General features: G+C 37.9%; 2 protein-coding genes across 2 annotated transcripts; one reads left to right on the forward strand and one right to left on the reverse strand.

Moving 5' to 3' along the window:
• The first annotated feature begins 210 nt into the window (after positions 1-210).
• On the forward strand, positions 211-4,401 carry ankrd34c (ankyrin repeat domain 34C). The gene is made up of 2 exons (XM_004070020.5): positions 211-595; positions 1,386-4,401. The coding sequence occupies exon 2, from the start codon at positions 1,405-1,407 to the stop codon at positions 3,022-3,024; it is 1,620 nt and encodes a 539-aa protein (XP_004070068.1). The 5' UTR covers positions 211-595; positions 1,386-1,404; the 3' UTR covers positions 3,025-4,401.
• On the reverse strand, positions 3,507-12,964 carry si:ch211-107o10.3 (retinol dehydrogenase 13). The gene is made up of 7 exons (XM_004069654.5): positions 12,746-12,964; positions 12,133-12,273; positions 10,185-10,376; positions 8,991-9,152; positions 8,788-8,904; positions 8,485-8,689; positions 3,507-4,156 (listed from the first exon to the last, which is right to left on the reverse strand). The coding sequence occupies exons 1-7, from the start codon at positions 12,801-12,803 to the stop codon at positions 4,054-4,056; spliced, it is 978 nt and encodes a 325-aa protein (XP_004069702.1). The 5' UTR covers positions 12,804-12,964; the 3' UTR covers positions 3,507-4,053.
• Positions 12,965-16,010: the final 3,046 nt, after the last annotated feature.

Below are 16,010 nucleotides of genomic sequence, written 5' to 3' on the forward strand. Positions count from 1 at the left end.
GATTTATGGTTCACACTTTAAGGCAAAGTCTGTGCCAGAGCATTATAGAGGCAGGTGCTTGTTGTTTGTATCATGAGCAAACTATAGCATTATTTGTTTACAAATCGCTTATCTGTAGATAAGCGATTTGTAGATAACTGTAGATAACTGTAGAGTTAAAATCAGGCAGACGCGCGTATTTTTAGGAGGCGGCGCTGGTTTGCGTCCCGCAGATGAAGCTGAAGATCAGGACAGAGGTTTTTCATCAGACGCAATTTATTTCGGTCGACTATGACGTCAAGAGAACACACGTTTCATTCAACAAGCAAGAAACTAAGTTATTTATAACCCGCTGCATCTCCAGGTTGTGATCTTTGAGTGCGCAGTCAAAGGAATACTCCCCATTGGACGTGTCTCCGGAACAAAAGCCACACGGCTCATGGTGACAGAGGTTCGGCTCAGCGAAACTAGGACGCGTCGACAGAAGCCCCCCACTGCCAAATTATAAGATTATTGTAAAGACAAACTTTGTTTTTTGAGTCTTTTTCCCCCCACCAAACCGATATCATTCCTGTTTGGTGACACTTTGAACATGGAGAATATCTTCTCTGACCAGGTAAGCGAACAAGTTTGTCTTTCTCTGAGTAATTAGACAGTTAAATGTGTTTGAGGTTGATTAGTTAAAGGTTTTTGTTTTTTTTCTTTCATTGCCGCTGAAGGATTTAGACTATTATTCTTTTTCGTGTCACACAAGATAAAAAAACAGAAGCATGATTCCTGCAGTTTAACATTGCCCATAATTTTCTTAATTAAAAATAGATATCTATATAAATAAAGCGGCATTGGATGTAATTATTTGTCAAAAAAGGTGACTACCTCCAAGTTTAGGAAATCAGCACCAAGGACAGCGACTCTGGCGGATCTAAGAGCTGATTTAATGCCACCATGTATCCACGGCACTTTTTAAAATGGAGATATGCGACTGCTTTAAGTCTGTCCTCCTTAAAAATGATTATTACTGTTGTTAATTTTATTAATATGAAACATGCGCATCTGTCGAGGACTTTGCGCACAGCTAGAAAGGCTCAACTTATATAAAATATCCGTTTTGATCTTTATGTCCTAAAAACCCCACATGACCGGTTTAAATTGGTTTGTATGATTTTTGGCACATTGATAGAGTAAAAAAAATCTGTTTAGTCTGCTTCCACCCAGCTTTTTAAATGAGGAGCTTATCTATTGTGAAAGAAACAATAAGAATTCTGTTTATTTAGATTTTTTTTTATAGGAACAGACTGCCATCTGCTGGTTGTTATAATTTTGCAGAAAAGCTAAACAAACCAAACTGAGTTTTATTAACAAGATTTTGTAATGTAAGCTGAACTAATTCTACAATGTGTTCAAAGGGCCTCAAGCTGTGAGTTAATGCTGAAAAGATCCGTGACTGGCTGGGAAATGGCTGACATTCTGGAGCTGCGCACAGACGGAAACTCTCTCCTGAAGGCTGTGTGGCTCAGACGCTTGAGACTCACCAGGCTACTGTTGGAAGGAGGCGCGTACATCAATGAGAGCAACGAACGAGGGGAGACGCCCCTTATGGTGGCCTGCATGTCAACACACTCAGACCCACAGAGTGTAAGCAAGTCCAAACTGGTCAAGTATCTGTTGGACAACCAGGCAGACCCTAACATACAGGACAAGGCAGGCCGGACAGCTCTGATGCACGCCTGCATCCATAAAGCGGGTCATGAGGTGGTGGGGCACCTGTTGAGCAATGGGGCTGATCCCAGTCTGGACGACAGAACCGGAGCTTCAGCTCTCGTCTACGCCATCAATGCTGACGATAAGGAGACATTAAAATTACTCTTGGATGCTTGTAAAGCTAAAGGGAAGGAGGTGATTATAATCACTACAGACAAGTCCCCATCTGGCACTAAAACTACCAAACAGTATCTAAATGTTCCTCCGTCTCCAGAGTTGGTTGAGAGGTCATCTTCAGAATATTGTGCCTCTCCTTCCGATATTGATGTTACTGCATCTCCTGCATCTGAGCAGGAGCATCAAAACACAGTCTTCAGCTTCCAGACCAAGATAAAGTCCTCTGGTGCAGCTGCCAAGCTCACAAACGGACCCACTTCTCCGACTCGCCGTCCGGCAAACCCCAAGCGAGCGCGTTTGCCTCAGCTGAAGCGGCTCCAATCAGAACCCTGGGGGCTAATTGCTCCCTCCGTCCTGGCTGCAGCCGCTGCCCATGAGGAGAGCAAAAAGGCCAGCTCCGATGAGGATGCTGTTGCTGGGGTGAACGGACTATCTCTGAGTAAAAGGTCAACGCTATCACGACAAAACAGTGTGGACGGCAAGGATAGCCTTCTACCCCTGGTAGGTGACCAGGCCTGCAAAATGACGCCCTCATTATCAGTTCCTCCAACATCTAAACAGTCGTACGAAAGATCTATGGGCCAGCACCAGACACTGGCTCGCCGCAGTACCGTGCCCACAGAGCAGGAGAGCAGCAGCTGCAACACCGGACTCATCAGTCTGAGAGACACAATGCACCGGAGACGTCTTGGAAATGATCACTATGACTCAGACTCTCAGCTCTACTCCGACTCAGCCATGTTAGACTCTCCTAAAGTCCCAGTGGAGCGAAGGAAGCTCAACACTTCACCACTCGCGTTGCTCACCAGTTCCAGGGAGTCTCTGGATAGCAACGCCAACACGTCTTCTCCCAGCTCTGCACGCAGGCCTGTGCCCGGCCTCTTGGAGCGGAGAGGCTCGGGCACGCTGCTTCTGGACTACATCTCCCACACCCGGCCTGGCCACCTACCCCCTTTGAACATCAACCCGAACCCTCCTATTCCTGACATCGGGGCCAGCAACAAGCCCTCCTCGCCTCTGGCCACAGGAATCCGATCCATAGCTCCAGTAGCACCAAACACACCAAAGAGAGGAGGTTTCAAGTCAAAGAAAAAGCTCGTGAGAAGGCACTCTATGCAAGTGGAACAGATGAAGCAGCTTTCAGATTTCGAAGAGCTTGCTCATTAGATGGCGCTATTGCAGCAAATAGTGTGGGAGTACAAGCGTAAATCATCTGTCAGGAAGCATATCCAGTGCTTCGTCTGCCATGTAGAAGCTGAAGGATGCGTCCTGAAGAATTTAAACTGAGCAATATAGATATATCTCTTCCCTGTGTGACAACCATGAGAATTATCTTTGTACCTTCCACCTCCTGTATATCTAGTACACTTCTGAATGTAGATGCCAAGCCTTGGTACGTTTCCTCCAGACTAGCTCTTTTTACAAAACCATTTAGTGCGTAGGGAAACATACAGGGTCCATCTGTAGCCATCAGGCCACTTGAGTGCATTTTGTGCACATGTAATTAGCACCATTTCTGGAGAAAAAAACAAAAAAAAGAATGGTGCCTTTGTTTGAGATGTAGCTTCGAGTGAAAAGAAACGTGACTGTTTGTAGCAACTGTGTACAAAGTGCCTTCAAGATAAAGAACACACACAAAGTAAAACAGATTTATTTGTCAAATGATTTTATTTATGTTGATGTAATCAACATGCGTTTTATTTTAACATTTTGATCCCTTATGAAACAAGATAATAACATATTTATGAATAAACATAAAGCCTTAATATTAGGTCAAAGAACAAGCTATGATGTGTTACTATTGCCCAGGAGAAAGACAATAACAGCGTTATCATTAGCGGTGTTAGAAAAGCTCGTCAAAGCACACTTAATCCTTATAGGTTTATTCCAAACAATGGTGAATGTCATGTGAGCCCAAGCTCAACGTAGACATTTGTTGATTAAAAATGTCATTTCACGCTAATCGCAAACCTAAGATCGTACAGCTTCCATGTGACTTCTGTGATTTGTTAAGAAGGAAACATAGTTTTATCCATAGTATTTTTGCAAGTAGTTTGTTGTACATTTGAAATAAATGTTTATCACTTGTGGATGAAAGTGGTTTTTATTTTTTTCCCTGTGAACTCACAATCACAGACATTCGATGGAGCTCTAGAAAGTTCTTTTGGGTGGCGCCTTTCATCATTATCCATGCATCTACGACTGAGCGAGGCCGACCATGGAGGCACTCACATCCCACAGCCTCTTGGCTGCCTCATCATCCAGAGCCTGGGGGGCAGGAGTCTTAGGTGCACAGTCACTGCAATCACAGCAAAAGACTCAATTAGGTTTGCTCCTTCGGTCATAGGAGTGGGTTAATAACTCGCTAAGGAACGACAAATGCAAAACATCACACAACTGACAGGGAAATCAAGCAATGTTTGTTCATGGTCATAAGCTTGAGCAGCTGAAAATGCATCGCTGTCTTAGTAAATGTAATCAAATTAATTTGGTAATGGATTACTGGAAATACAGAAAAGAGAATAAAGTCATTTATAAGTTTTAGAGAGCAAGTTTTGTTTTGTTTTTTTTAGTCAAACAAAACAAATGAGCAAATACACAAATGTTATTCATTTAACGAAAAAGGGATGAAGTATAAGAATTTTGTTTGTTTTCTCTATCTGTTGCTTTGCTAAACAAGTAAAATCACGCAGCCAGAGCCTTTTTTAAATTTATTAATTGCTTTTATGTGCCAAAAAAAGTAGATATTTGCTTAGAAAGCACTTCTGTCCATATTTGGTCACCTACAATCATCAGGGTTTCATTTTGACGATTTCTGTTGTCAAAATTTTTCCCTTTTTCAAGAGAAACCAACTTGCTTTTTGGATTTTTGAAATAAGAAACTACCTATGGTTTTTCAGGTAAAAAAAAAAAAAAACATCCAAAAGTTTAACAATTACACCTTTAGGGAGTGATAAACTATCTACCTTATTAAAGTCTTTCTAGACATTCTTTTATTTTTCCATTGCAAAATTTGACATCATTACAATGTTTACAACCAGTATAAGTATTTATCCCAATAGTTTTGCAATAATTCAAGCAGCATTCCCAAATATAACTGCACCTGTAGCAGTATTTCCACCAATTTTTTTTCAGGTAACTTGGCATATATGGTTTAATTTATCTAATCTTACCTAAATATTTTGATCTCCGTTCAAAATTAGCGGTAGGAGTAATTTCTAAAAGTTCTTTAGTACTTAAGCACATAAGAGCACACTAAAGCTCCAGCTGTAGGCATTCATCCATGCATTTTTTGCAGGAAATGCAATGAATTTAGGTGCATTCTTCTTGGTATATAAACATTAAAACAAAAGAAAATATGGACATATAACTCTTGAAAATTCTGCCTTAGCGTTTTCAGAGGTTTGGTAGTAAACCAAATTTAATAAAAGTTTGGTTGAAAACATAACCAATTTAATTTCTAATGTAATTTTACATTAAACCCCTTTTGTAAAATCTCTGCCAAGTTAAGAGGATATCTTATAGTAACTCAACCAGCATCTCTGTAATCCCTTCACCTTCAGCGAGTCTTTGAATCTATTTCCGATTATTGCTTTGATTTTCCAGCCAGCGTTTGTGCTCTCATCACTTAGCAGGTAGCTATTTTCTGCCGAGAAAACCTTTGTTAGGCCTTCTGTGTTCAACTTGCACTTAATAGTTTTAGATAAAGTTAATTATAGGCCAATGAAAAAGGTAAAACTCATGTGACCCAGTGCAGAACAACGTTTGAAGGACTGTGAACTCCGAACTGATGCTCATTAAAAAGCTCCTGACACTAAATGGAAGTTTAATTACCTTGCAGGGAATATTTTAAATATACTGTTCTAATGCATGAGAAGAGGGGTGTTGTTTATGATGGTATTGTTACTTTTTCACATCAAATTATGATTAGAAAAATAGAAACAGAATTGAAAATAAATCTATGAAAAAGCCATTTCTAGAAACATTAATTAGGTGTTCAAGCTTTTTTGTTCCATAATCCTAATAACTTCATACACAAATGAACACACCTAACTACATAACATTCAAGAAATAAAACTGCAAGATGTAAAGTTCCTACATTTTGTTGTGTTTTAGACCTAAATCCTCCCAAATATTTTCTTCTTAAAAGTATTTCTCCTAATTGTATTCTAGAGTTTATTCTAACTTAAAAAAAACCAATTGATTAATTAAAACAATAATATTAATATAGCAGTCTATTTTTAGATGTGTCATCTTTTATGAATTTTATCATCTTGCCCTCCAGAAATACTGTGAACTATCAACATTGTTCCTTCCTCCTCTTGATCAAAATGATAAAGCTCAAAGGTCAGGTGGCGCGTTATTTTCAGGTTAGTCCACAGAGGCTTGATTCAGATCAAATGCTGACTTTGTCTTTGTCACTTTGACATACTTTAGAGCAGTGGTTTTCAACCTTTTCTGAGCCAAGTACACTTTTTCCTTGACAAACAGCAACCAAAGTTTTTGGTTAAACTCTGAAGTCTATATTGATGGACAGCATTCTCCACGATCTTGCATGCTTTTTTTTGGTAATAGCTGAGGCACAAAAAATTTCAATTTAAAGCTTTTTTTTCCCTTAAAGTTGTGATTCTTTTCAATAAAAACCTTCTACTGAATTTGTTGAAAATTTGCCCAGGTAGTTGATTTGCCCGCCGGTGTATTAAAATGCAATTTCTTGTAACCTCATGAAAACCAAATAAAATGACATTCTTTCCAAACTGTAGTTTATTTATTTTTAAAAGAGAAATTTTTGAACCAATATATAATCACAGCATGCTTGATTAAATTTAGATAAAAAAACAACATTATATTCTTATAATCTCTGACTGTAATTCCTTTGTGCTCCAACACAAACCATGAAGAAGAACCAAACTGTTTATTTCTGACTTCATCAAAAATGTGCAAACTGTTAGAACAGATGTTTGGGTTTGTTGCAACAGTTAACAGCAGCAAGAGACGCCGTCACATTAACGCAATGCATCATGGGAGATTGAGTGAAAAGCAGTGGTGCTGATGCCAGACATTCACCTTTTGGCGGTCTGACACCGGAAACTGCTGCATTGGCTCCCTGTGCGTTTCAGGATTGATTTTAAAATTCTTTTAATGGTTTATAAATGTTTTAATGGTCTTGGGCCTTCTTATTTAAATGATATTATTTTAAAAATATGAGCCCTTGCAGACCCTGAGGTCCTCTGGCACTGGCCTCCTAGTTGTTCCTTAGGTGAGAACCAAAACATATCCATTTCTTAATTAATTTTTTTAAGGACTATTATTATTTTTATGTTTTAATATGTTACTCCTTAAATTTTTATTTTACTTACTAAGGTTATGTTTTAATCATTTTATGTATTTTATTTTTTAATTTAATAATACTGTTATATCCTATTTTATTTTATTGTTGTTATTTTATTATAATTTTTATTCTGATGTTTCATAATCCAGTGTTTCCTCTTGGGGATCCATTGTTCTGGGGCACTACCGGCTTCACCTGTAGGGGGTGTTGTTGCTGCAGTGCCCGTTCTCATTGGGCTGGCTGGGGTCCCGCTCTGTGGTCCAATAGCTGTAGAGTGGGCCCTTGGCTGCTCACAGCAGTACCAAGCCAGACCTTCTTTTAGCGTTTAGCAGTTCTTTGTTTGTTCACGGTTCTACTGGGGGAACTGGGAGGGAGGGGTCCCATCTGTGTGTGATTGTCCTGTGTTTTTAATAGTTTTAATTTTTTATGATTATTTTATCTGCTTTTATGTTAAGGGCTTTGTGTTTTTAACTGAAATGAATGGCGCCATATAAATAAATTTAGTTTGAGTTTAAACTTTTTGTTTTTTTTAGTTGACACAAGTCTCAAAGAGTTAAGCATTTTGGATGTCAAGAATCCAAAGTGACATTTTAATTTTAACTAAAACATTATCTAAAATAGGCCAGAACAATAAATCTCATATGTATTGTTATCTCGATATTAACCAGTGCAATTCGCATAATCGCAAAAGACGGCGAAAATTGCGACAAACGTGCTAAAAAAATCTTATAGCAGCTTGAAGTATTTATCCATTTGAGTACCGTAATCAGATGGAGCCCTATTATGTTAGATGCTCACCTCCTATGTAGACGAGGGTCATTTGGAGTGTCATTTAAGTTAAATTTACGTAATCATTTAATATATTAAATTAAACTGTTGCAGTGAAATGGAAATTATGTTTTTGGTTGTTTTGCTATTAATCCGTGTTTCGCAACTTATATCGTCATCGCAATATTGATCAATAATATTGCACATCGAGACTTTTCCTCATATCCTGCAGCCCTAATCTAATAGATTACTTTTAGGAACTAAGAATCTTCCCTCCCTACTGGAAAGGAAATCCTAACAAGTGACACATTAATGGACAAAGCTTAATTAATAACATTACCTGCAGGTTGCGAAAGATATCAGACGTCAGGCTTAACCTACCTCTCAGTTACAGTGAATAAAAAAAGAATTGTATATTTTCTGACCATATGAAGCTAACTGAATTAAGAAACATTGGAAGAAAAGAGAACAGGCTCACTTACACCCCTTCGGTTTTCCAGTCTATTTATTGACACCCGGAGACTGACCTGTAGTAGAGGCCGCTCTCATTTTGCAGCTTTTCCTCCACAGCGCAGTAGATGGTTGTCTGCGCCCCTTGTGAAGAAGACTTGATGAAGAAACTGAAAGGTTTGTACAAAACCCTTTTCCACAAGGGTATAGTAGGCAAGAAGTGTCGGCCAAGCTCTGTCTTAATCACTCCTGGGTGGAGGCTGTATGTCGTTACTCCAGTTCCTGTGAAGTGACAGAATGAAGACACATTTTGTCAATGTTTTTACTATTTAGAATAATTTGAACAAAACCTCTTGAATAAGACAAATAATGAACAATACCTTCCAACCTCTTGGCCAACTCTCTTGTAAACAAGACATTGGCTAGTTTGCTTTGACGGTAGCTTTTCCAAGGATGGTAATCTTTCTCCAAATTGATGTCGTCAAAATAAATTTCACCTGTGTGCACACACATTTTTATAAACGCTGTATGGTACACAATTTTCACAACATCCTTTCAACTGAAACTGAAGGTCAGATTGCACCTTTTTCGTGTGCTAAGCTGGAGACATTAACTATGCGACTCGGAGTCGACTTCTTCAAAAGATCCAACAAACAGTTTGTCAACAGGAAGTGGCCAAGATGGTTCACGCCAAACTGCATCTCGAATCCATCCTCAGTCTTCCACTGTGGACAGCTCATGATGCCTGGAACGAAGCACACAGACATTAGCTTTGTAGCATTAGTTGCCTCATTAAATGTAGTGCCTAAACTCTGATCCTCTTGATCTATTCTAAAAGTGTTCCCAATTGTCTTTTATTTCTGATTGTGCATTTTTAAGCCCAAAATAATAAAAAAAAAAAGTGTCCTTTTCTAGGACACAGTTTCAGCAGACCACCAGGAGTTCATTAGAGTTGTGGGGGGGATGTTGGGGCAGGGCAACCCCGCCCCCATTCCCGTCACATATAACTAAGCTATCGGTTTACACTCTCTCCTGCTAGCTTACAGCCCCTCACAACCCTGACATAACATTACTGGTGCAACAAAAAAGGGCAAGCAATGTTGCATTTTTTTCCACCTCGAGTGAGGAAAACAAAGATGTACATGTATCTATTTGTCTGCAAGCTTCAAGTCCAACTATGCTAGCTCTGGGGTGTAGCGACAGACTGCTACACCCCAGGTGTTTGAAAGAGGAGCATCGTAGGTCATTCCTGCTGAGAGACTCTATAAACAGAGCTGCTCCCAGTGAACTCACTGGAAATTGTTCACTTTACTTTATGCTATGTCACTATAAAATATGCTGTGCAATTTTTGACCACATTATCATTACCCCTGTTGCGATTCTCAATTTTTCCTCTTACTGTAAGCTTTTACAAACATGCAACACATTTTATTTGTACATACTTATCTGCTCTAATTCTACCTGTAATGCTGCAACATTGGAATGTCCCCATTGCGGGAAAAACAAAGGTTTATCTTATTAGAATAGAGCAGCAAAAGAAGCTTGCGGCCCACCCACTGTATTTTCTCCGTCACAAATATGCTCTTTGTCAAACAGAATTTTTTTCATCTGCTCCTAATTCACAACAATTTGAATTAAAAAAAAATCAGAAATGCAATTTTAGGCGTAATTTTCTTTCTACATCTGTTCCTCCATCCTCAGAAAACAGCAACAAGAACATTCTAAAAACATTTCAATCGGAGTGTGTCTTTAAGTAGATGGAGTTCTCCTCATCTACCTGCATTGTTGATGAGAATATCCAGTCGCTCTTCACTTGCAAGAACTTCTTTGGAAAGATGTCTCACTGACTCCAGAGATGCCAAGTCCAACTTTTTGACAATGACATTTCCATTTCCGCTCCTCTTTCTCACGTCTTCAGCAGCTTTGTTGGCTCTCTCCATGTCTCTGCAGGCCATGATGACTCTCGCACCTGCAACACAGATTCTAGATCTTGGGACTCTTGAATGGGGATGTACAGTACAGACCACAAGTTTGGACACACCTTCTCATTCATAGAGTCTTCTTTATTTTCGTGACTATGAAAATGGTCGATTCACACTGAAGGCATCAAAACTGTGAATTAACACATGTGGAATTATATATTATATATACAGTAGATTTCCCTTCTGAGATTAATAAAGTTGATCTTGAATCTTGAATATAATAAAAAAGTGTGATACAACTGAAATTTTTTCATATTCTAGGTTCTTCATAGTAGCCACCTTTTTCTTTGATTACTGCTTTACACACTCTTGGCATTCTCTTGATGAGCTTGAAGAGGTAGTCACCTGAAATGTTTTTCCCTTCACAGGTGTGCCCTGTCATGTTTAAGAAGTGTGATTTCTTGCCTTATAAATGGGGTTGGGACCATCAGTTGTGTTATGCAGAAGTCAGGTGGATACATAGCTGACAGTTCTACTGAATAGACTGTTGGAATTTGTATTATAGCAAGAAAAAAAGCAGCAAAATCCAGAAAAAACAAGTGGCCATCATTACTTTCAGAAATAAAGATCAGTCAGTCTGAAAAATTGGGAAATTTTTTGAAAGTGTCCCCAAGTGCAGTCACAAAAACCATCAAGCACCACAAAGAAACTGGCTCACAGGCGGACTGCCCCAGGAAAGGAAGACAAAGACTCTGCTGTGGAGGATAAGTTCATCCGAGTCAGCAGCCTCAGAAATCGCAGGTTAACAGCAGCTCAGATTAGAGAGCAGGTCAATGGCACACAGAGTTCTAGCAGCAGACACATCTCTACAACAACTGTTACAAGGAGACTGTGTGAATCAGGCCTTCATGGTAGAATATCTGCTAGGAAACCACTGCTAAAGAGAGGCAACAAGCAGAAGAGACTTGTTTGGGCTAAAGAACACAAGGAATGGACATTAGACCAGTGGAAATCTGTGCTTTGGTCTAATCAGTCCAAATTGGAGATTTTTGGTTCCAACCACCGTGACTTTGTGTGACGCAGAAAAGGTGAACGGATGGACTCCACATGCCTGGTTCCCACCGTGAAGCATGGAAGAGAAGGTGTGATGGTGTGGGGGTGCTTTGCTGGTGACACTGTTGGGGATTTCTTCAAAATTGAAGGCGTACTGAACCAGCATGGCTACCACAGCATCTTGCAGCAGCATGCTATTCCATCTGGTTTGCGTTTAGTTGGACCATCATTTATTTTTCGACAGAACAATGACCCCAAACACACCGCCTGGCTATGTAAGGGCTCTTTGACCAAGAAGGAGAGTGATGGGGTGCTGCCCCAAATGACCAGTCACCTGAACCCAATCCAGATGGTTTGGGGTGAGCTGGACCGCAGAGTGAAGGCAAAACGACAAAAAGTGCTAAACATCTCTGGGAACTCCTTCAAGACTGTTGGAAGACCATTTCAGGTGACTACCTCTTGAAGCTCATCAAGAGAATGCCAAAAGTGCACAGCAGCAATCAAACCAAAAGGTGGCTACTTGGAATAACATAGAATATGAAAATGTTTCAGTTGTTTCACACTTTTTGTTATGTATATAATTCCACATGTTTTAATTCATAGTTTTGATGCCGTCAGTGTGACTCTACAATTTGCATAGTCATTAAAATAAAGAAAACTCTTTGAGAAGGTGTGTCCAAACGTTTGGTCTTTACTGTATATTCATCCAAAAATGAAATGTTTATAGAAAACTCCATGCTAGTGACTGACCTCTTTGAGCCAGATCGACTGCAGTTTCTTTTCCGATTCCAGTGTTGGCACCTGTTATGAGGACTGTTTTCCCATCCAGTCTGACTTTGCTGCAACAAACCCCCCCTGCCATCCATCTCTTAAAGGCAAAAAGGCCCACTCCTGTGAAAACATGCAATTACAAAAGCATAGAATCAGTACTTCCAGTAAATGGAATAAATCCCCAAATATGCTAAAAATAAAAAAATAAAAAAAACGAGCAAAATGTGCAACAGGTTAGTTAGTCATCTAGTTTGAAGGTAAAGCACAACTTGGTTTGACCCTGTGCTCAAGGTTATGCTTGCAAATTACCTAAAGAAAAACAGTCTTTATTGCATCAAACAACATTCAAATGTTCCCTTTTTAAGTAACATTGAAACTATATATTTTTGAAAAGTTGGATAAATATTTAAAGAAAGTTAATACACATGTCTAAAAATAATAATCGGTAGGGGGGGAACCAAAAATATTTAGGATTGAGATAGCGTCTGTTTAATAAATAATCACAGATTACAAGAAAGTAGACAGAATGTTACAATGTGTTGAACTTCAGGGTTTCAGATCAGCGAACACGTTAAGTTAGTTGCTAGTTTACCTGTCAGAGTGACCACAGCAATAGTTGTCGGATACTGGAGTAAAAGCGATTTCTCCATCGCTAGCGTCTGCTGTGAAATTTAATTACTGCTCTGCTTCTGTTAAGAGCAAAGAAGTCCGTTCAAACTGCTTCAGGCTCCAAATGATAAGAACAGGGAACGAGATAAACAAGAAAAACCTTAGATAACCCTGCCCATCCGCCCGAGTTAGGGTGCGCAACACCGGAAGTCCCGCCTTCTTTGAAGTCGAAGAACACATCTGATTGGTTCCCTAAAAAAGTGATTATGTAATAACGTCTGCTGTAATTCAGCCGACTCTTAAAAACAAAACAAAAGTAAAATAAAGCAGTAGACTCGTTCAGTATTTTAAACATGACTGCTTAGAGTTATAAAGAAGAATAAATGACATTTTGTTCCATATTACAGGGTTGCTGTGTTAAGTAGCTGCATTGTATTTAGGTGGCACTCCACATTTTCTAGAAGGGAACTCAACTTCAGCTTTCCGGTAGCTGGTTCGAATCCGACATTAAGCAGCTGTTTTATTATTTTACTATACTTTTCTTCTTTTAAAAGCAATTAGTCCGCTGTTCTTGAAGATTTCTTATAGAAATGTATGAATAAGCATTTAGTTTTGATTAGATTGATGATATTCTAATTTTGGCACACACTTTAAAATGGAAGCATATATTTATTTAATTTGACAAAGAAATCAAGTATTGGTCCACAAATTATAGCATTTCTTTTTTTTTTTTTTTTTTGAATTTATTGGGGTCCCCACATGTCCGACCATACAAAAAAACACAAGAAATCCAGAAGAATATTGTTAGTTTTTTTATTCATTTTACAGATCCCTTTTTTAATTTTTATTTTTTGTTAGCATAATATATCATTTTTATAACATTTGTTTGTATGAAAATGTTTGCCTTGTATTCTCGAAACAAAAATTCAAGTTAGGGACTTTAAGTTCTGCAACTCTCCACTAGAGGTCACTGCAGTATCACCAGCGTGGTATTATCAAATTTTACAAGGTTCCAGGAAAGGGCGCGAATGCGTCCTTTTCCTTTTTTTAAAGTGATTTTTTTTAAATTGATTGTATTTTTAAGTTAACATATTTATCATATTTACATCATGTGAACTTAAACAGGTATCATTCTTCTGCTGTATCTCTACAAGGGAACAAGAAAGTTACAACACTTTTTTTAACCTCCTCTTTTCACTCTAAGCGATTGAAACTACAGCTGAGAAAGAGTTCTCTGTATCAATACTTTTATATTTTACTACTAATATGGGTTTACACGTCTGTGTGAGAGTAGAAAATGTTGTCTATCCAAACTTTGAAGCTCTATAAAGCGGTCTGGGTGAGTTGTTCTAAATATAGAGATCTGACGTTAGAGTTTACAGCCTGATTTCTGAGGAAAGCTGAAGGAGATCATATGTAGACATGTAAGAGACAGAGAATACAAGCGCGGTCATAGAATGTGCAGAATTTTGTGTTTTGCCTTGTAATAAATTGAATACTTTATTTTAGTCTCGCCAAAAGAGGAAAAAAAAATTATATGGGAAGGAAAGGCTAAAATGGCCTAAAGTTAAAAGTGTTTTTTCAGTAAAGTTCCATAAACTTTGCATAGGCCTGTTTTTTTTTATTTTATTTGATGTTTTCCATATAATTTATGATCACCTAACCTTCATTTGCTCAGAGTATGGCAGAGGTGACCTGCCTGTTGGCTTACCATCAACTCTATCATGTGACTGCACATACCCGTGTCCTTTTCACCAGAATGGAAGGCTTGCTCTGCTAAAATTAGAGCGCCCTCTACTGGATACTTTTGGATCAAAACTTCTATGTTCATAGTCTGTGAACAACTCAAGATCTTAATAGTTTGTTTGGGATAAGATAGTGGATCTCAACGTTTTTTTTTTTCCAAATATGTAGCCCTTTTGAAACTTTTATTTATTTATTAATTTAACAGAAGTACCCCAGACCAAAAATAGATAGCTTTATTTGCTTGAGATCTTTTCGATAAAAAAGCAACACAAAATAACTTAACAGAATAAACTAGGATAAAATAATCTTTAGATGGGGGTCCTAATAACAGATTTGCTGTTATGTTACGAAAAAACATTTTTATTTTTAAATCAGACCTACTAATCAGCTTTGTACCTATTTTTTCCCAGCATATTTTGGTAAGTATTGTGTTTTTTGTGCTTCTTTTAGTTTTTGTTCCCCCAATCAAAATTACATTTTGTTTTTATTCTTAAGCCTGAAGTACCTGAAATTCTATCAAGTACCTCATGTACCCCTATTGAGAACAAACAGAGACAAAGTGTAAAAAAATATTCCAAATGAAAAAAAGCGTACAAAGACAATATTTTTCCAACCTAACTTTGTTACATCAAAAATCCGCATAAGTAGGACATTCTAAAAGAAATTAAAGGTGCCACTTATTGCTTTTTGCCTAAATAAGAAATCAACATTTTTTGTCAGAAAAATTTGGTTCAAGAAATGTTATAAAGATATGTTTGCATCTTTGCTTTGTTTCTGCAGATGCCGCCAAAAGTCGTGGCTAGTGAATGGATGAACCAATGAATGAATGAACAAAACTTTAAAAAATGTGACAATTTTAAGTATTATTATCAACATGCTGCTTGAAGAAATGGTGTAACCTACCATTATGGACATATTTCTAGTTTTTTTTTATTGGGGGGTGCAAATATGATCGAAAAATATATACGTAATTTGACATTTTGCACTTGTCACACTAGATTGAAATAACAAAAAACGATTCTTTCCATGTTATGTATAATATTATCTATAGAGTATTTAAGATTATTCAAGATGTGCAGATATTTGACTGTGGTTTAATTTTTTTCTCGACATATTTTTGGAGGGCTACTATCATTAGATGTAATCTTGTGAGTAAAAATGGATACAAGAATAAGAATTAAGGTGACTCCTGAAGGATAAACAACAAAAATAAAAAGAAAAGGAGAGACATAAAAGCGATCTAAGTTCAAGTTAATCATTACTTCAGTAATAACTCTGTGATCTCCTTCTAATAACGCATTATCTAAGTGCAAACATGTTTTATTATTTGATTATTTTTAAAGCAGTATGGGATAAAGCAGTCATACGTTGCAGGAAAAAACAAAATAATAAAAACTGAGATATGTAATTTCATGGCTCCTTCTTTAACCCACAAAATTTTGATATTTTCTGTTCTATTCCTTTTCTTTCTTTGTTTGTTTTGGGTTGCATTTTTGAAGAAC

The sequence above is a fragment of the Oryzias latipes genome, chromosome 6 (assembly GCF_053564925.1).
Source record: "Oryzias latipes strain Hd-rR chromosome 6, Olatipes_Hd-rR_3.1".
Classification (NCBI taxonomy): domain Eukaryota; kingdom Metazoa; phylum Chordata; class Actinopteri; order Beloniformes; family Adrianichthyidae; genus Oryzias; species Oryzias latipes.

Bases quoted from the DNA above. Each gene is read 5' to 3' on its own strand.
- ankrd34c (XM_004070020.5), top strand. From the start codon at position 1,405: ATGCTGAAAAGATCCGTGACTGGCTGGGAAATGGCTGACATTCTGGAG.
- si:ch211-107o10.3 (XM_004069654.5), bottom strand. From the start codon at position 12,803: ATGGAGAAATCGCTTTTACTCCAGTATCCGACAACTATTGCTGTGGTC. The intron at 10,377-12,132 runs GTCAGTCACTAG...TCTGTGTTGCAG, and splicing joins AGTCGATCTGGCTCAAAGAG to GTGCGAGAGTCATCATGGCC. The intron at 9,153-10,184 runs GTAGATGAGGAG...GCTTCGTTCCAG, and splicing joins TATTCTCATCAACAATGCAG to GCATCATGAGCTGTCCACAG.